The 21,344-nt window shown below is 36.3% G+C and overlaps 1 protein-coding gene across 1 annotated transcript in view; it reads left to right on the forward strand.

Annotated features, from left to right (window-relative positions):
- CNTNAP2 (contactin associated protein 2) overlaps positions 1–21,344 on the forward strand; it is a 1,742,807-nt gene that overhangs the window by 411,930 nt on the left and 1,309,533 nt on the right. The window contains exon 5 of the mRNA XM_017502914.1: positions 19,652–19,855. Within this exon, the coding sequence (XP_017358403.1) occupies positions 19,652–19,855 (204 nt within the window). The remainder of the gene's footprint in view (positions 1–19,651; positions 19,856–21,344) is intronic.

Genomic DNA, 21,344 nt, shown 5'->3' on the forward strand with positions numbered 1-21,344 from the left:
GAATGGCCTCTCACACCAATATTTCTATCAACATTCTGCTCATGACCACTTAGGTATACTTTAGAAGATTGAGGTTTTCTCTATACTTCTCCTCTTTTCTTCCTATGCCCTCACCAGAATTACCCTTAAAAATCTATTCAGAGCAATGTAGCCTCTTATCTTTTTTTTATAAGCTTGAACTTCATAAGTCTTCCAGCCTCTACCCATTGCTGTGCTCCAAAAATGATCCTATATTTTTAATATGTGCTGCAGCAGGGCTCTACTCCAGTAGCAATGTTCTGTCTTAGTCTGTTTGGGCTGCTATAACAAAATAATATAAACTAAATAGCTTATAAATAACATAAATTTATTTTTGCAAGTTCTTATAGCCAAGAAGTCCAAAATTGAGGTGCAAACAGATTTTGTATCTTTCTGGTTCGTAGATGCTGCCTTTTGCTGTGGGCAAGGGCTAGGCATCTTTCTGGGGCATCTTTGTTTTTGTTTTTTGAGATGAAGTCTTGCTCTGTCACTGCAACCTCTGCCTCCTGGGTTCAATCTATTCTCCTGCCTCAGCCTCTCCAGTAGCTGGGACTACAGGCATGCACCACCATGCATGGATAGTTTTTTTGTATTTTCAGTAGTGTTGAGGTTTCACCATATTGGTCAGGCTGAACTCATACGGCTTATCTCAAATAATCTGCCCACCTCAGCCTCCCAAAGTGCTGGAATTACAGGCATGAGCCACCATGCCTGGCCTCTGGGGCAGCGTTTAAAAGAGAGCAAATCTCATTCATGAGGGCTCCACCATCATAACCTAATCACATCCCCAAAATCCACCTCCTAACACTGTAACATTACGAAAAACTTTTTAACATAGGAATTTTGGGAGGATACAAGCATTCAAAACATAGCAGTTAGTGAAATCTTTGTAAAATTTTTATGTACTTTCTTTTTAGAACGTTCTCTTCTTTCAAATCTCAATAAGGGTTAGATGTATGTAGTTTCCTTGTCTTTCATTGTTTTTCTTTTCTTTTGAATCTGACATCACTACAATATTGGTTATTGATTCTTCCTTCATTTAATAATTGTATACCTTACCAAGCTACAGAAACGAGACAGAAAAATAATTTCCATGTTATTTCAGTACATCTTCACAAAACCGGCTCCTGGTTTACTTAGTTGTTATTAACAACACTTGATGAGCTACTGTTAATTAAATAATTATCTTTTATCTCAAATGTGGAGGTTCTTGCTCCTGTCAAGCTCACCCTTCCTTCAGTTCCTTTAGCAGCAGCAGCGGCAATACAATAGGCAGCTGCTCCCTTCATATGCGTCTTGACACAGGACCTCTTTGGACCCCTCTTAAAAAGGGGAAGTGAATCATCTTCTTTTATTTGCATTAACATTTTTTTTCTTAACTGTGTACTGTCTACTGATGTAGCATTGATCATGTTGTTTCCTATAAAATTTACCTTTTTAAAAATAAAAACACATGTAGATAGGTACTGGTTATTCACAGGTAAATTAGGATGTAATTATTAGTAGACTTATTGTTTCATATTTATTATGATCCATGCAGTCTTGTATTTTGACATTTTAAAGAGATATGTGGCCAAGAAGACCTACATATGTGTTATTAGCTAGCAGCCTCTGCGTAATACAACTCCAAATCAACTGTTGAACATTTAAATTAGAACACTTAAATTAAAATTTTGAATTTCTGGCCTTCCTTGAAAATGTATTGTTTGAATGGCACCAGCATTCCTGCATATCCTAAGTTACCTTCATGTGAATAGGGACTGCCCCTTTATATCCACAACATTTCCCAAACACTATTAATTCTCTGTGATCATGGCCGAGCTTTTAATCTCTTCATTAGCATCTCTTTTTTGGTTGATTTTCTAACCAGAGATATGTGTCTCACCCATATCACTATCAAAAGTAAGAAAGTAAAAGGCCAATAGAAGAGCACATGATTTTTATAACCAGCCAGCATCAAACTTTTGTATAAACTGCTTGTCTTCACTGAGTATTGAAGTCATGACTTCAAATTTTAGGTGCTTCAAATCATCTTATCCCTGTCAGGACTCGTTCCCTACACAAGTGGTGCGAGCATTGCTCATTTATGAAAATAAATTAATTCAACCTGTTCATCGTAGCACCAGTGAGCGTGCAGGTGTCATGTAGTAATGGACAGCACCCAAGTTCACAGTGAATCAGATTCCCTCCAATGCCCAAGTCACTGAGGTGTGTTCACCAGCAGACCACGAGAGTACCATTTAGTGTTTTACTAGACAGGACCCAACTGCTCTAGCAGAGAGGAGAGAGCACATTATCTCACAACATGTGTACCTTTTGAGCTTTAGTAAGCCAATTTTACGGTTGAGGTAAAATTTTCACCCAAAGGTATGTGAAATCAAAACAAAAATAAAGAATTGTTGTAATGCATTGCACCACATGCATAAACTCAAAGGGTACTGCATGCATATTTCCTGATCTCTTGCAAAGAAGAGAAAATCATTTGTACCAACAAATTTAGCTTTCAGGAAAGCACAGAAAGTAAAATAAATAAAAATGACATTTTTTACTAATCACTTATTACATATGGCTACTTGTCTGGAAAAATTGTGGGAGTTGTTGATGAATGTATATAGTCCAGAGCAATAATGATTTAACGTTTTTAAAGTAGTGGTGTTTGTTCATGTACATATGTGTGGATGGGTGGTTATATGGATGGATGGATAATGTATTAGTTCATTTTCTTGCTGCTGGTAAAGATATACCCAACGCTACGTACTTTACAAAAGAAAGAGGCTTAACGGACTTAAAATTCCACCTGGCTAGGGAGGCCTCACAATCATGGTGGAAGGCGAAAGGCACTTCTTACATGGCAGCAGCAAGAGAGAGAATAGGAGCCAATTGAAATGGGTTTCCCCTTATCAAGCCATCAGATCTTATGAGGCTTATTCACTCCCATGAGAACAGTACGGAGGAAACCATCTCCATAATTCAATTATCTCCCACTAGATACCTCCCACAACACCTGGGAATTATGGGAGTACAATTCAAGATGAGATTTGGGTGGAGAAACAGAGCCAAAGCATATGAGATGAATTTGAAAAAAATAGAGCATAGAAATTTTAGATAGCTAAAAAAAGTAACAAACTAAGATTCTGCCTAAAAATTAAGATGGTGGGAAAATGAATTTGAATATTTAGCATGTTTCAAAGAGGAATTTTTCACATTTTGTTTTTGTTTTCAGGGTAGTGTCAATTTCATGTTAAGTTCTGAGGCTTTGTAGGATTTATCATATACCTGGAGTCAGCTATAACTGTAAATATTGATCTGAAATTCTTCAGCCAGTATAAAAGCCTTAACTGCTTTGAAATTCTGGGTAGCAAATGCATCATCAGAATGCCTTGCATCCTTTAATGACATAGCTGTCTTCTGAATTCTGGCTTTGCATAACTGTTGTCAACACTATAAGAACATCAGCTCCTTTGAGGCTGGGTCTTTGTTCTCTCTGTCTCGGGACCCCCTCCTTACCCTTCCACCTCTCCCTCACCAGGACAGGAGTTATCTTTCCAATGCAAACCTGGACTTGCATTTTCCACTTAGAATACTATCATTACACACACAGACTCTCAGCTCCCACAGGCCACATTAAGACTTTAATCTTCCAATTCTCACCCTGCACATGAACTGTGAGCCTTATGTAGTAAAGTCACACAAAATTGAACTCTTTTAGAACAGTTGAATGTGCTATTCCCCTTTCTGTCTGAATTTATCTTGCTTAGTCTTAATTCTTGTTTCACAGGAAAGCTCGTGTATTGTTGTTTTATTTTTTTAACTCACCCCGTTACTTCCACAACCCCACAGTCTTGACACAACGTTATGAATGTGGAAGATATTTCAGAGTGCAGAAGTTGATCTCACACATTTAATAATGGCTTCTAAAGTTTGCTTTAAAGGAGCTTTTTTGCAGATCTATGGAATAACTTTTGCCAACAATTCTTAGACTTTCATTTGATCAAAACTGATTTTTCACTTGTTTTATAAGATATAATAAAAGAATTTTCTGTACAGAGTGTTTTTTAATATAGTTTATTAGTAGAAAACTTGAGGCATAGTAAGGCCAACATACCAGAAAACACCTACCATGAAAAGATACCTAATATTTTATTACTCACAGTTCCCAACAGCAGGGGGCAGGCCATGCCACAGCGTGTAAGTCAGGAGGTAGGGAGCTCAGGGAAGCACCAGGCTCTGTCAGGAGGCAGAGGGCAAGAGGGATCCATAGGCAAGATCCTTTATTGTAGTTTCCATGGGAAGGAATGGGTGCAGCAGGGTAAGCAAGCTTAGGTCTGGCTAGCTTGAATAATTGCAGTGGGCTCTAGGGCATAGAGACTGATCCTAGCTGTCTTGTACCTGACCCTGGGAGGGTTAGGGAAGATAGGTAATGGCTCAAAAGAGAGAAAGCTGGATAAAGGAAGCAGTTGCGGTATGGACTCTGGATTTATTGTTTTATATTTGGAAAATGTGTTTACTATCTCTAGAAACTGGCTAACCCTGGGAAGGGCATTCCCTCTAGGGTCAGCAAGTCCCCAGATGTCAAAGCATTGGAGCATAGAGAGTAAACAACATGGTGAGGACAGACAGAAAACTGAAGCCAGGGCAGCTTCAAGAAATGACACGGTTGGCTGCCATTACCCACCCCCCGCGACCCTCCACAGCTACCATCCTCCCTATATGCATAGGGATAATTGATTTTTTTCCTCAGTGCTGTATAAATTGCTATGAAAAGAGTGCCTCAAAACAAGTTCCTTTTCTCTATTTGCAACCAAACTGCTATTTTTAACCCATGTAGTATCAAAATCTGGACAGAAGACTGACAATGATGTTTTATGGAACTTGAAGGTGAACTGAACAGAGATTTTAAAAATTCTGAAATAAATGTTGGGAATAATTTAAATCAAAAGATATTCTGAGGAGTTTCTTGATGTCTGGTTTCTTTCCTCATCTGTGTAGCATTGACTTAGGTTTTATAATTCTAGGTAGTTTTTTCCCTAGCAAAAAATAAATAAATTTTGTGCAGTCAAAAATTATTGAGCTATTTTCCGTAAACAGCAATATTATCACAGAGAAGGCGAATCTAATTCGTTTGACTTTTTGATTTACAAAAATAAATAAAAACAGCTTCCACATGGATTTACTACAAATGGATTTATGCTACTTTTCAGAAATTGCTTATTATTTCTGCATTATGAGATATATGAGAGCTATAACCCTGCTTAGAAATAGATGACTCTGATTTTCTGATGTCCTGTGGATCATGAGTGTCTGAGAGGGAGGACAGAATATAGGTGTGTGTGCGTGTGTGTGTGTGTGTGTGTGTGTGTGTGTGTGTGTGAATGTCCATTTTGAAAAGCATAGAGTACATCAGTTGGCTTTTTTGTCTCTTCGGGTTGAATAATATGATATCTAATAACTTCAAAAAATTACTAATATTTTCCTTTGTCTTTCTTTGATTCAATGGGACAACCAGATGATTAGGTGGTTTATCATATTTACAATTTCTGTAGATTACTTCAAAAACACTTAAACAAATTTTTTTTATTGTACTTTAGGTTCTGGGGTACATGTGCAGATCATACAGGATTGTTGCATAAGTATATACATGGCAAGGTCGTTTGCTGCCTCCATCCCCCCATCACCTATATCTGGCATTTCTCCCCATGTTATCTCTCCCCAACCTCCCCAACCCCTACTGTCCCTCCCCTATCCCCTACCAACAGACCCCAGTGTGTGAGGGTCCCCTCCCTGTGTCCATGTGTTCTCATTGTTCAACACCAGCCTATGAGTGAGAACATGTGGTGTCTGATTTTCTGTTCTTGTGTCAGTTTGCTAAGAATGATGGTTTCCAGTTTCAACCATGTCCCTACAAAAGACATGAATTCATCCTTTTTTATAGCTGCATAGTGTTCCATGGTGTATATGTGCCACATTTTCCTTCTCCAGTCAATCGTCGATGGGCATTTGGGTTGGTTCCAGGTCTTTGCTATTTTAAACAGCGCCACTATGAACATATGTGTGCATGTGTCTTTATAATAGAACAATTTATGATCCTTTGGGTATATACACAGTAATTAGGTTGCTGGGTCAAATGGAATTTCTATTTTTAGATCCCTAAGGAATTGCCATACTGTCTTCCACAATGATTCAACTAATTTACACTCCCACCAATAGTGTAAAAGCATTCCTGTTTCTCCACATACTCTCTAGCATCTGTTGTCTCCAGATTTTTTAATGATCGCTATTCTAACTGGTGTGAGTTGGTATCCCAATGTAGTTTTGATTTGCATTTCTCTAATGACCAGTGATGATGAACATTTTTTTCCTGTATTTGTTGGCCTCATATATGTCTTCTTTTGAAAGATGTCTGTTCATATCCTTTGCTCACTTTTGAACGGGCTTGTTTGTTTAATTCTTGTAAATCTATTTTAGTTGTTTGTAGACTCTGGATAATAGCCCTTTGCCTGATGGGTAGATGGCAAAAATTTTTTCCCATTCTGTTGGTTGCTGGTTCACTCTAATGATTGTTTCTTTTGCTGTGCAGAAGCTCTGGTGTTTAATTAGACCCCATTTGCCTATTTTGGCTTTTGTTGCCAATGCTTTTGACATTTTAGTCATGAAGTCCTTGCCTATGCCTATGTCCTGAATGGTTTTGCCTAGGTTTTCTTCTAGGGTTTTATGGTGTTAGGTCTTACGCATAAGTCTTTAATCCATCTGGAGTTAATTTTAGTGTAAGGTGTCAGGAAGGGGTCCAGTTTCTGCTTTCTGCACATGGCCAGCCAGTTATCCCAACACCATTTATTAAACAGGGAATCCTTTCCCCATTGCTTGTTTTTGTCAGGTTTGTCAAAGATCAGATGGTTATAGATATGTGGCATTGCCTCTGAGGCCTCCGTTCTGTTCCATTGGTCTATGTCTCTGTTTTGGTACCAGTACCATGCTGTTTTGATTACTGTAACCTTGTAGTATAGTTTGAAGTCCGGTAGCATGATGCCTCCAGCTTTGTTCTTTTTTGCTTAGGATTGTCTTGGCTATGCAGGCTCTCTTTTGGTTCCATATGAAGTTTAAGGTAGTTTTTTCCAGTTCTGTGAAGAGGGTCATTGGTAGCTTGATGAGGATAGCATTGAATATGTAAATTACTTTGGACAGCATGGCCATTTTCATGATATTGATTCTTCCTAACCATAAGCATGGAATGTTTTTCCATCTCTTTGTGTCGTCTCTCATTTCCTTGAGCAGTGGTTTGTAGTTCTCCTTGAAGAGGTCCTTTACATCCTTTGTTAGTTTTATTTCTAGGTATTTTATTATCTTTGTAGCAATTATGAATGTGAGTTCACTCTTGATTTGGCTCTCTGTTAGTCTGTTATTAATGTATAGGAATGCTTGTGGTTTCTGCACATTGATTTTGTATCCTGAGACTTTGCTGAAGTTGCTTATCAGTTTCAGGTGATTTGGAGCTGAGACGATGGAGTCTTCTAAATATACAATCATGTTGTCTGCAAATAGAGACAATTTGACTTCCTCCTTTCCTAATTGAATACCCTTTATTTCTTTTTCTTCCCTGATTGCTCTGGCTAAAATTTCCAATACTATATCGAATAGGAGTGGTGAGAGAGGGCACCCTTGTCTAGTGCCAGATTTCAAAGGAAATGCTTCCAGTTTTTGCCCATTCAATATGATATTGGCTGTGTGTTTGTCGTAAATAGCTTTTATTATTTTGAGATATGTTTCGCTGATACCTAGTTTATTGAGAGTTTTTAGCATAAAGCACTGTTGAATTTTGTTGAGGGACTTCTCTGCACCTATTGAGATGATCATGTGGTTTTGGTCTTTGGTTCTGTTTATGTGGTGGCTTACATTTATAGACTTGAGTATGTTGAACCAGCCTTGCATCCATCCCCAGGATAAAGCCTACTTGATCGTGATGGATAAGCTTTTTGATATGCTGTTGCAATCGGTTTGCTAATATTTTGTTGAAGATTTTTGCATCTATGTTTATCATGGATATTGGCCTGAAGTTTTCTTTTTTTGTTGAGTCTCCACCAGGCTTCAGTATCAGGATGATGTTGTTCTCATAAAATGCTCTGGGAAGGATTCCCTCTTTTGGATTGTTTGGAATAGTTTCAGAAGGAGTGGTACCAGCTCCTCTTTGTATGTCTGGTAGAATTTGGCTGTGAAGCTGTCTGGACCTAGACTTTTTTTAGTTGGTAGGCTATTAATTGCTGCCTCGATTTCAGACCTTGTTATTGGTCTATTCAGGGTTTCAATTTCTTCCTGGTTTAGGCTTAGGACGGTGCAAGTGTCCAGGAATTTATCCATTTCTTCCAGGTTTACTGGTTTATGTGCATAGAGTTGTTTGTAGTAATCTCTGATAGTAGTTTGTATTTCTGTGGAATCGGTGGTGATATCCTCTTTATTGTTTTTTATTGCATCTAATTGATTATTCTCTCTTTTTTATTAATTTGTTTAGCAGTCTATCTATTTTGTTCATCTTTTTAAAAATCAGCTCCTTGATTCACTGATTTTTTGAAGAATTTTTTTTTTCCTCTATCTCCTTCAGTTCTTCTCTGATCTTAGTTATTTCTTGTCTTCTGGAAGTTTTTGAGTTTTTTTATCTTGCTTATCTAACTCTTTCAATTTTGATAATAGGGTGTTGATTTTAGATCTTTCCCCACTTCTCATGTGGGCATTTAGTGCTATAAATTTCCCTCTAGACACTGCTTTAAATGTGTCCCAGAGATTCTGGTACATCGCGTCTTCATTCTCATTGGTTTCGAAGAACATCTTTATTTCTACCTTCATTTCATTGTTTATCCAGTGGACATTCAGGAGCCAGTTGTTCAGTTTCCATGAAGTTGTACAGTTTGAGTTAGTTTCTTAAGCCCGAGTTCTAATTTGATTGCAGTGTGGTCTGAGAGACTGGTCGTTATTATTTCTGTTTTTTTTTTTGCATTTGCTGAGGAGTGATTTACTTCCAATTATGTGGTCAATTTTAGAGTAGGTGCAATGTGGTGCTGAGAAGAATGTATAGTCTGTAAATTTGGGGTAGAGAGTTCTGCAGATGTCTATTAGGTCCACTTGCTCCAGATCTGAGTTCAAATCCTGGATTTCATTGTTAATTTTCTGTCTCCTTGATCTGTCTAATATTGATAGTGGAGTGTAAAGTCTCCCATTATTATTGTGTGGGAATCTAAGTCTCTTTGTAGGTCATTAAGAACTTGCATTATGTGCCTGGGTGCTGCTGTATTGGATTCACATATATTTAGAATAATTAGCTCTTCTTGTTACCTTGATCCTTTTATCATTATGTAATGCCCTTCTTTGTCTCTTTTGATCTTTGTTGGTTTAAAGTCCATTTTATCAGAGACTAGTACTGCAACTCCTGCTTTTCTTTGCTCTCCATTTTCTTGGTAAATCTTCCTCCATCCCTTTGAGTCTATGTGTGTCCTTGCATGTGAGATGGGTTTTCTGGATACAGCACTCTGATGGGTCTTGACTTTTTATCCAATTTGCCAGTCTGTGTCTTTTGATTGGGGCATTTAGCCCATTTACATATAAGGTTAATATTGTTATGTATGAATTCAATCCTGCCATTTTGATGCTGGCTGGTTGTTTTGCCCTTTAGAAGACACAGTTTCTTCATTGTGTCGATGGTCTGTACCATCTGGTACATTTTTGGAGTGGCTGGTACTGGTTATTCCTTTCTATGTTTAGTGCTTCTTTCTGGAGCTCTTATAAGACAGGCCTGGTGGTGATGAAATCTCTCCGCAGTTGCTCATCCATAAAGGATTTTATTTCTCCTTTGCTTATGAAGCTTAGTTTGGCTGGATATGAAATTTTAGGTTTCAAGTTATTTTCTTTAAGGATGTTGAATATTGGCCCCTACCCTCTTCTGGCTTATAGGGTTTCTGCCAAGAGAACTGCTGTGAGTCTGATGGGCTTCCCTTTGCGGATAACACGACCTTTCTCTCTGGCTGCCCTTAGCATTTTTTCCTTCATTGCAATCCTGGTGTATCTGATGATTAGTGCCTTGGGGTTTTCTTGAGGAATATCTTTGTGGTGATCTCTGTATTTCCTGGACTTGAATGTTGGCTTACCTTGCTAGTTTGGGGAATTTCTCTTGGATAATATACTGAGGAGTGTTTTCCAGCTTGGATTCATTCTCCCTACTCCATTTAGGTACACCTATCAAACGTAGATTAGGCCTTTTCACATGATCCCGTATTTCTTTGAGGCTTTGTTCATTTCTTTTCACTCTTTTTTCTCTAATCTTGCCTCCTCATTTTATTGCATTGAGTTGATCTTCAATCTCTGATATCCTTTCTTCTGCTTGGCTGATTCGGCTATTGAAACTTGTGTATGCTTTGCAAAGTTCTCGTGCTGTGTTTTTCAGCTCCATCAAGTTGTTTATGTTCTTCTCTAAGCTGGTTACTTTAGTTAGCATTTCCTCTAACCTTTTTTCAAGGTTCTTAGCTTCTTTGCATTGGGTTAGAACATGTTCTTTTAGTTCAAGAAGTTTCTTATTACCCACCTTCTGAAGCCAGTTTCTGTCAATTCACCAGACTCATTCTCCATCCAGCTTTGTTCTCTTGCTGGTGAGCAGTTGTGATCCCTTGGAGGAGGAGATGCATTCTGGTTTTTGGTGATTTCATCCTTTTTTTGCTGGTTTCTTCCCATCTTCATGGATTTATCTAACTATGGTCTTTGTACTTGGTGACTTTTGGATGGGTTCTCTGTGTGGACATCCGTTTTGTTGGTGTTGACACTATTTCTTTCTGTTAGAAGTTTTCTTTCTAACAGTCTGGCCCCTCTGCTGCAGGATTGCTGGAGGTTCACTCCAGACCCTGCTTGCCTGGGAATCACCTGCAGGGACTGCAGAACAGTAAGGGTTGCTGCTAATTTCTTCTTCTGTTATCCTCGTCCCGGGAGGGTACCTGCCAGATGTAGGCAAGAGCTTTCCTTTATGAGGTGCCTCTTTGGATATATGCAGGTTTGGGAGCTGCTTGAGGAGACAGTCTGTCCCTTATCAGAGCTCAAGTGCTGTTCTGGGAGCTCTGTTGTTCCCTTCAGAGCTGCTGGGCAGATACGTTTAAGTCTTCTGTGGTGGAACTCATAACCACCTCTTTTCCCAGGTGGTCTGTCCTGGGAAAGTGGAGCTTTACTTACAAGTTCCTGACATGCTTCTGCCTTTTTTCATAGATGCCCTGCCCCAGCAAGGAAGTAGTCTAGTCACAGTCTGCCAGTAGAGGTGTTGCTGTGCTGCTGCAGGCTCTGCCCAGCTGCTGTGTAAACTTCCTTGTGGTTTTGTTTATAGAGGTACAGTTAGAACTGCCTCAGTAATGGTGGTCTGCCTCAGTAATCTTAAATATAATCTTATAAATAAATCCATTGATCTCAGCACTTTGGGAAGGTGTGGCAGGGAGATCATCTGAGGTCAGGAGCTTGAGACCAATCTGGCCAACATGAAGAAATTCTGTCTCTACATTTCTAGGCTTCCAGGGGGTTCTGGCATCTCAGCTGTGATCTCCCAATATCTGCAGGTCACAAGGCCACAGAGACCTAGAACTCTGGCTGCAGTGAGAGACAGAGGCCACACCAAATCCCCTAATTCAAAATTTAAAAATAAAATTTGTAGAAGTCACTTGATGTTAACTCTGAAAATCAATAATTACTTCAGGTTAGCATACAATGACTGCTTTAAAAAGTATTTAAAACTTAGTAACTTTAATCTTAGATTATGCAAGTTTCTCATTAATTCATTCAATTAAAAGGAAATTATATATTTTGCATTTAAACTCATACAGGAATTCAATGTTTTGGCTTTTGACTTATAAACAACTCCATTCTAAGTATAATAAAAGCATGTTATGCTTAAAACCATTTATTCATATTGGACACTCATAGTTCTAAGAGTTGTATACCATTAAATCATGTATAATCCTATACTCTTAGAAAGTCAGCTGCACACTGGCAGGCATAGTTTAGAAGAGAAATAATAACACAGTGGAATTCTCCTTTGGCCTTGTTTCAAACATAAATGGTGTTTCAATCAGTTTAGGCACTGTTTATGCTGCCACGGATCCAAAATTGAACAATACAAAGCCTGTATCCTAGTAGAGCCTCAAGTCCACAGGAAAAATCAGACCCATAAGATAACCTCAATATAACATGAGAAGTAATATGATAAAAGTATGCAAGGAGCTAGGGGACAATGGGCCAAAGCTGCTTCACACAGGCAAGCTTTCTAGTGGTGAGGCTTATCTGAGTCTTAGAAGATGCCTAAAAGTAAGTTAGAATAAGAAGAAAGTGGTCATGGCCTTAGGAAAGGTACTGTATGAAGACTGTGAGTAATTCAGTCCATTTGTCATCATTAGCACATAAAAAGAAAGATGGAACTAAAAATAAGCCTGGTCAGGAAGGCAGGAGCTGTATCACTGAGGGTGGCATAGGCCACACTGAATTACCTGGATTTTGATCTTTTGTGCAAAAGAATTTATTTCACAAAGGTCATTTCAGCTTCTGTGTGATGGTTTTAAGATGGGAGAGTTCTCTGGACCCCTTCATAGAACTTGCAACAGGGGTGTGGCTTGTTTTCTCAGCTCAAACCCCTTTTAGGAGGAGGAGCATGCAGGTGATCCCGAGCCAGCACTTTTGGGCTCTGGTGCCATGGGAGTGTCTAGGGGTGTTACAATGCTCTTTTAGCTTTGCCGTCTGTGGATGGCTAAGTGTTAACCAGTTCAGTGGAGAGTAGGGGTGACAGCCTCTATACCCTGTCCTCTTGGCACCCAGGTCCTTGTCAGACATTCAGGAAGAATCAGGTCACATGGACTTGAAGGATGGTGAATGTAGGGATTTTACTGAGTGATGGAGGTGGCTCTCTGCAGGATGGGTGGGGAGCTGGAAAGCAGATGGAGTAGGAAGATGATCTTCCCCTGGAGTTCAACCATTCCATGGCCAGTCTCCTATCTGTCCCCAGCCAAATTCTTCTTGATGTATAGATGCTTCCTCTCTTCTCTGTTTCTATGCTGTGCCGCTCTTCTGTTCTATTGCTCGTCTGTTCATGGAGCCTGGGGTTTGGGATGTTTATGGGTATAGGATGGGGAGCATGGCGGGCCAGGGTGGTTTTGAAAAAAGCAACAATTGGGCTAGAAAACAAGAATAACTGTTCTCATTTAGCACAGCAGTTTGCAAACTTAAGGGTTGGGCCTTTGCCAGGAAATGACCATTTTGCCTCCTGTTACTATCAGTTAGATTTAAGAGAAATAAGACCAAAGGATGAGAATTGGTCATTTAACAATGTTAATACAATAGGCAACATGTGAGGTAATGGTAGGCTTATGGTAGCACATGTAGAAGTAAACTATGAGTTTTAAAAATATCAAAATGCTAAATATCAATTAATCATTGCACCTCAAATAAACCTCATTGGCTATGATACTGCCACTGCACAAAGATCTATATTTCACAGGTCTTGGAACAGTCTAAGTGTGGGTAGGTTAAAACAACAACAACAACAACAACAACAACAACAACAACAACAAAAATGAAGCTCAAGAAAGTTCCAGGTCTCTGACTTTGACTTGAGTGACTGGATAGTAGATATGATAAACACAGTGGGGCTCAGAGAAAGAATTATCTGTTGAGCAGGAAGAGTGAGAGATGCCTGTGGAACATCCATATGGGCTAGTCCTCCAAGTTACTGAACTGGGATCTAAATGGTATGCAAAAATGAAATCAATGTCCTCTGATATCGTGGTCATTGTCCTAGGAGATGTCAAGCAATGAAGGGCAAAGCAACACATTTTAAACAGAAATGTTGAACAAAATGTGAGATGCTGGCCTTCAGGAAAGAAGAGGCTTGAGGGTTTTTTTTTTTTTCAATTTTTTTTCAAAGTAGAAGTGATTTTCAGATTCTATCTCTAGATCACTTTTAGAGGATTTGGAGAAGGCTAATTTGCTACTATTACTCTAAATTAGCTATACTGAAACTTTCAAATCTATTTTAACTGTTCAGGTTTAGATCACAGATACATTGAAACAAAGAAAAGCAGCAGATTAGAAGAAAGAAAGTATTCAGATCAAAGCAATGTGTAGGTGGAATGAGAGGGTCCACCAGAGTTGTGTCTGTTTTAGGACTGAGTCAATTCAAAATAACGCAATACATTCTTGCCTACCACCACAACCCCCCAGAAGTGGCCTAATATTACCAATCTTTTTATCTGACTCTTGAAACTTCAAATATATTTGTAGTTGTAGCACCAAGATGGATCAGAAAGAGTCTTGAAATTTCTTCCAATCTAGTAACTCTTATTTTTTAATGAAGTATGAAATAGTAGTGTTTATTACAATTTAATCCAATTAATTGAAATATGAGTGACAACATTCAAACATTCAACAAATATTTAATGAACATTGACTGTTTTCAGGCACCCTTTTAAGTTCTGAGCTTTAGAATGGAACAAAACAAAGTCTCAGAGGAGATACGCTATAAATGTTCAAACATATCAATCAATATATCAGGCAGAGATCAATGCTCTAAAAATGAATAAAGCTGGGCGAATAGAGAAGAAGTGAAGATGGAGTCATCAATTTTGTAAGAATGATCAGTGTAACTAAAATACTGACATATGACAATAAAAAAATACATAGATTTGCATGTGTGTGGAGTTTGCAAAATAAGCAAATTCTACCCTCTAGCATTCTTAAACTACAGTTTCAGATATAAAATACATTTACTCTCAAAGTGATTTGGTATTTATTTGCATAAATTATGTAATATTAGACTCTGTACTAACTGGTTAATATACATTTTTACTATTTTTTTCTATTTATATGCTTTATATGTATTTGTGAAACATATATGCCTTCATCACAAAATATAAACCTCCAAATTTACCAGTTTTTAATTATTATTTTTTAAAAAAAGAATGTCTTTAATTTGTTTCCTTTTTTCTCTAATTAAAAATCTATTTTATATATATTTTTCAGTTATATAATATATATTTTGTATTATATAATTAAAAATAAAAATTATATATATTTGAGATATATGATTCTATAACTGTGATATTCCCCTCAAATTTCAATATGCCAGTCTAGTCCTAAGAAAACATCAGACAAATCCAAACTGAGAAAGATTCTACAAAATACTTGGCTGGTACTCTACTAGAGGGTCAAAGTTATGATAGACAAGGAAAGAATTGGGAACTATCACAGATTAGAAGTGACTAGGAAGGCATCATAACTAAATGCAATGGGAGATCCTGGATTAAGTCCTGAAAAAGCAACAAAAAAGCGTTAGTGAAACACTGGTGAAATCCAAGTGTAATCTGTATTTTAGTTAATACCACTTAAGTTAGTATTTTAGTTTTGACAGGTGTGCCAGGTTATGTAAAATGTTCGTCTTAGAGGAAGCTGGGTGGGTGAAAGATATGGGAACTCTATCTTCCCAACTGTCTTTTTGACTTTTCTCTAAATCTAAAATTTTTCTGAAATAAAAAGTTTATTTATGAAAATAAAAACAAACTTCGACCACAATTTTTATTGAAGAAGTTGTACACTTAAATGATGATATATTTTTAGCTCATCAAAATCCTTTTTTGGAAAACAGAATGATAAGTTTTAAAAAGAATAATGTACCATACCAAAAACCAAGAACAAAACTGTATATAGTATTATCCATATCTTTATCTATGTACATACGTAAAGATTCTGTATATACAATTTGAAATAATCAGAAACAGTATATTATCATTGGTTATTTCAGAAAAATGAAATAATGCTTTTTAAATTTTTTTTCTTTAATATTTTTTGTTTCTTTTAGAGCGCCTATAAAAGTAACTGAAAAAAATTTCATGGGGAAATGGTATTAAAAGTAACTTTTGAATCCTTATTTATTGCTGTGCTACATTAAAATACTTTTTTTTCCAATAAATAAACAAATTACAGTTTCAAATTATATATATTCTCACTTTTATAAGGACTTTTATCAAGATCAATAAAACATTTTAATTAACTAAAACATCCAATTTCCCTACACTATAAATATTATATCACCTCAAACTCAAACTGCTATTGTACATTTTGGACCAAGATTAAATGAAATAAAATTCTCCCTCTCCAATTTCCACTCTGCTTATTCTTCTCCCTTCCCCCCTCACTTTTACCTATGTATATATATATGTGTGTGTGTGTGTGTGTGTGTGTGTATGAATTATTCCATATATGTATGGAATATGTATATATATGTATATCCATACATATATATGTATGTACATATGTGTGTGTGTTTGTGTGTGTGTGCATGTGTGTGTGTGTATGTGTGTGTGCATTAATTATTCCATACCTTAGATAGCTGGACAGATATATAGATAAATATATAATATCTAGGATATGCACCAACTAAGGACCCATGAACGCTGGTGATTTCTTGTGGTTGGGATTTACTTTCTACTTTCTATATTTCTGTATTGTTTAATTTCTTTAGAGCAATAAACATAGTTTATAATAAATATATAGCAAAGATATCTTTTAAAAGTAAAATATTAAACATAAAATTTAAATATTAAAATCTTTTTATGATAAACACTTCAAAATATCTTATTCAGATTTACAAGTTAAAAACTAAGGAACAATAAAATGTTTTTGAAAAAGCCTTTTTTACCATGACGATTTGATGAATTGGGCATATTACCAGCTTGCTGAGCTATTGTTAGGAACAAAATTGTGGAAACACTATGATTTTGCATTCACTTTTTGAGTAGCCATTATTCTTCAGATTGCTTAAACAGTTCAACCATACATATTTAATCACTGCATAGAAAACTTAATTCTAGGGAGTGATAAGCAATCAGAATAATAGAAGAAAGAAGTGGCTTGTCCCCAAATAAGCACAAAGCGTTATTAGATGTCATATGACATTTTAATGTATTTTTGTAGGAAACAGAGCTAAATGGTGATGGACGTTCTTTACATTATTGTAGAATATCCCATACTTTTTGAATAGTACAGGATGTGTTAAAGTGCATGTTACATATCATAGATTCTTTCCAGAAATTTTATAATTTTCAAGCCAGCTCTAAGCTGATATCCACAAGAGGACATGCTGATATTTTGGAAGCATTTAACCCATTCAAAGAAAAATAACTTTTAATTTTGTTTTAGACAGATGGATAAATAGGTGGGAAAATACATTTACACTTTTTGTTTTTCTTTGTGAGCAATCTAGTTTGCAGGCCATTCTGTTCCCAGCTGATCCTGACTACTTAGACTTGGTCTACGTGAGTAGCTTTCCTTCCTGTTTTTATTAATATCTTAGGATTGTCTGAAAAAAAAAAAAAAAAAAAACCGTCTTTATCTTTTCTGTCACGTTTTCTCATTGCTCTAAAAGTAAGACAGAAATACATTAACATTTTCCTAAATTGCTATTCTGTACCTAGAACTAAATGTGTTTTGATTTAGAAGAAAGTATAGAAGAGATGATTCTTGTTCCCTGAGTAAAAGCTCAGGGAACATTTACTTCCTGAGAGATGCATTAGAAATATTTTATGTCAATTAAAATATGCTGAAGGTTATAAAACAATGATGTGTCTATTATTTAACTGTCACCGATATGAAATTGACTGCAAAATTACTGTCTAGAGTTCAGAATTTACTCCCTTCTGTTTTTCTTTTGTTCACTTTTCAAGGCAAAAAGTATCTACTAACTGCTGGATTATAAGTTCAACCTGAAATCTGAAAGTCAGATTCCATTTTTTTCTCTCCTTTATTTCTCATTGCGGATGATAAAGATATTGCCATTGAAATTCAGCTGTGACAGTGTGTATGATTAAGCTAAAGTCTAATTGGCTTTGCAGTGTTAGCAGAAGCCAAAATTTAATGGTTGATTTTTCCCCTCTTATTAAAATAAACCTCTGTGATTCACAGTCTCAGAGAACAGAACTCTTTTGATTAAGAAAGTCTTTTTATGGGCAATAAGGAACAGATTATAAGAATTAAAACTTAAAGTTTAAAGTCGTATTTTTTTCTGAATGTTTTATAATGTAACATTGTACAAAGTTATTTAAAAGCATAAATATTTGCGATACTAGCATAGTTTCAGAGCATGTGAAAGCCATCAATGATTTGAAAGGCAAGCTTAGATTTAATTTTAAGTAATTCGAAATAACTGTATTCACAACAGTTCCCTTTATAGAATTAGGTAAAATCTACACAAAAAAAAATATTGGATGTGGTTCTGGTAGCTTTGTATCTCTACCATGGCCACCACAGGGATTTATCTGGTGGTATGCTCCACTTATAAGGCAAACCAAAGTGTTCCTGCTGGTGATTGAAGTAAACAAGTGCCAGAGAACTAGGATATGAAATGAGAAAATATTTCTCTGACAGGCTTTAAACTGGCTGTTATTTCTCTCCAATGACTCCCTCTGGAGTTCTTTAGCAAGACCTTGCCCAAAACCTAGAGGCTAGCTTTGTCCAAGCTTGTAATTCTAAAGTTATTAGAGCTGTTCAGTTTGACTAAGCTTTCTATGATTTAAAAATGAAAAGCTTACAGAAATAGTCTATTGAAAATATTTTTAACCACGAAGATTTGGTAATGGTAATGAAGCTTCTGTTTGAACCCAATATTTGATCTGAATGGTCACATTGCATTTTTGAATCATTCTATGAATTGAGAGCCCATTGCCAGTAATGCCTAATAAATATCATCTCATTTTTATTCCTGGTGTGAAATAAATAGTGGTTATAAAATGAATCCTCACGATCATATATTTCAGATCACAGTGACAAAATTTCGAATTTTTTAAGATTACATTCTTTCCTTAATTTAATCTAATCCCCTAAAACTAAAATTAGAGCTGCTGGAGTAGTATATGCTGGATATTTGTTCTTTGAACTCATATATGGAAAGTGAACATATCTGTGTCCAATGTAGTAAAGAAACTAACAGTGCTGCCCAATTCTCCATTCCAAATGCAAGGAGGTAATAAGAAATTTGAGACAGACTGATTCCTAAGGATAAATGTTGAGAAGTTTCTGAAAATTCAGTTGGTTGTAAACTCTGAATGCTACAAAAAGGTTTACTAAAATTGTGGTAAAATACAAAAACCATTGGGAAAAAATGAAAATAGCATAAAGCTTGCATTCCAAGTGCCTTCATTCTTACATCAAAGAAAACTTTTTGAGTGAAATATATACTTAAAAATCATGAAGAATTATCATCATAAAGGAATAAAACATTTAAGTCTCGTAATCTGTTAGAGATTTAAAATTTTTACTATTTTGGACTAAACTTTAGATCTAAATTCTAGATTCCCAAGTTAATATTTAAAGCATATAACCCATTGAATTTATATTACTAATTTTATAATTAAAGTAAAATGTTCAAGTGATAGAGCTTTTAGGAGCATTTTATCAATACTATCCATAAAACCTCCTTTGAAAACACACAGTAAATCAAAGGGAGGATTAGGATAAGAACAGAGGACTGTCAATTTCTCAAGAAAAACTCCTATTTAATTCCCATTTATTCTCTGCAGACAACTGTTGGAAGTGGATGGTAACATACATGACTCAACTAATATGTTATTATTTTTTTTAGGGGCTGATGTTATCAACTTTGATGGCCATGTTGTGTTACCATATAGATTCAGAAACAAGAAGATGAAAACGCTGAAAGATGTCATTGCCTTGAAATTTAAGACTTCTGAAAGTGAAGGAGTAATCTTGCATGGAGAAGGACAGCAAGGAGATTACATTACGTTGGAACTGAAAAAAGCCAAGTTGGTCCTCAGTTTAAACTTAGGTGTGTTCTGATTCTTGGTACTATTCTTTCCATCATGGATGTTCCCATTAGGAAAAAATTCATGTTGCTCAATTCTTTAAAATGTAAATTATAAAAAGAGCTCAGATTATGTTGTCAATGATTCTTAATATATAACAGTTGGTAAGTAATGAAATACCTATTCATTCAAAAATATTTATTAAACATTTCTGCTGTATAAGGTACTATACTTTGGCATATAGCAGGGAACAAATAGACAAGATCCTTAAGCTCATTAAGTTCATGACCTAGTGGAGGAATCAGACAATATAGCATCTATTATTCTTATTTTAAAATGACTAAGCAAAAAGGAATGACTTCAAATAATAAATATAATGAACAAGTTTAATAGATTAATATAAGAGGAATAGGTTAATATGTCCTATTGAAAGGCAACAGGGCCAACATTAGAATGTATAGTGAAGAAAGCCTTCTTTGAGGAAAAAATTGCTGTTGTAAGTAGTGCCACAATGAAGTTACGTGTGGATGTATCTTTACAATAGAATGACTTACATTCTTTTGGGTTTATACCCAGTAATGGGATTTTCAGGTCAAATGGTATTTCTGCCTCTAGGTCTTTGAGGAATTTTCACATTGTCTTCCACAATGGTTGAACTAATTTGCGCTCCCACCAACAGCATAAAAGCTTTCCTTTTTCTCGGCAGCCTTACCAGCCTCTGTTGTTTTTTGGCTTTTTAAGAATAGTCATTTTGACTGCTGTGTGATGGTATCTCATTGCAGTTTTGATTTGCATTTCTCTAATGATCAGTGATGTAGAGCTTTTTTTTTTTTCATGTTTGTTGGACACATATATATCTGCTTTCAATAATTATTTGATCATGTCCTTTGCCCACATTTCAACAGGGTTGTTTTTGTCTTGTAAATTTGTTTAAGTTCCTTGTAGAAGCTGGATATTAGAACTTTGTAAGATGGATAGTTTGCAAAATTTGTTTCCCATTCTGTACGTTTTCTGTCCATTCTGATGATAGTTTCTTTTACTGTGCATAAGTGCTTTAGTTTAATTATATCTCATTTGTCAATTTTTTCTTTTGTTGCAATTGCTTTTGGCATCTCCATCATGAAATCTTTGCCTGTGCCCATGTCCTGAATGGTATTGCCTAGATTTTCTTCCAAGGTTTTCATAGCTTTGGGTTTTTTTTTAAGTTCTTTAATTCATCTTGAGTTGATTTTTGTATATGGTGTAAGGAAGGGGTCCAGTTTCAATTTTTGCATATGACTAGCCAGTTTTCCCAGCACCATTTATTCAATTAGGAAACCTTTCCCCATTGCTTGTTTTTGTCAGGTTTGTTGAAGATCAGATGGTTGTAGGTGTATGGTCTTATTTCTGAGTTCTATAGGCTGTCCCATTGATCTGTGTTTCTGTTTGCATCAGGGCCATGCTGTTTTGGTGACTGTACCCTTGCAGTATAGTTTGAGTTTGGGTAGCAGGATGCCTCCAGCTTTGTTCTTT

The sequence above is a fragment of the Cebus imitator genome, unplaced genomic scaffold, assembly GCF_001604975.1.
Source record: "Cebus imitator isolate Cc_AM_T3 unplaced genomic scaffold, Cebus_imitator-1.0 Scaffold304, whole genome shotgun sequence".
In the NCBI taxonomy this organism is placed as follows: Eukaryota; Metazoa; Chordata; class Mammalia; order Primates; family Cebidae; genus Cebus; species Cebus imitator.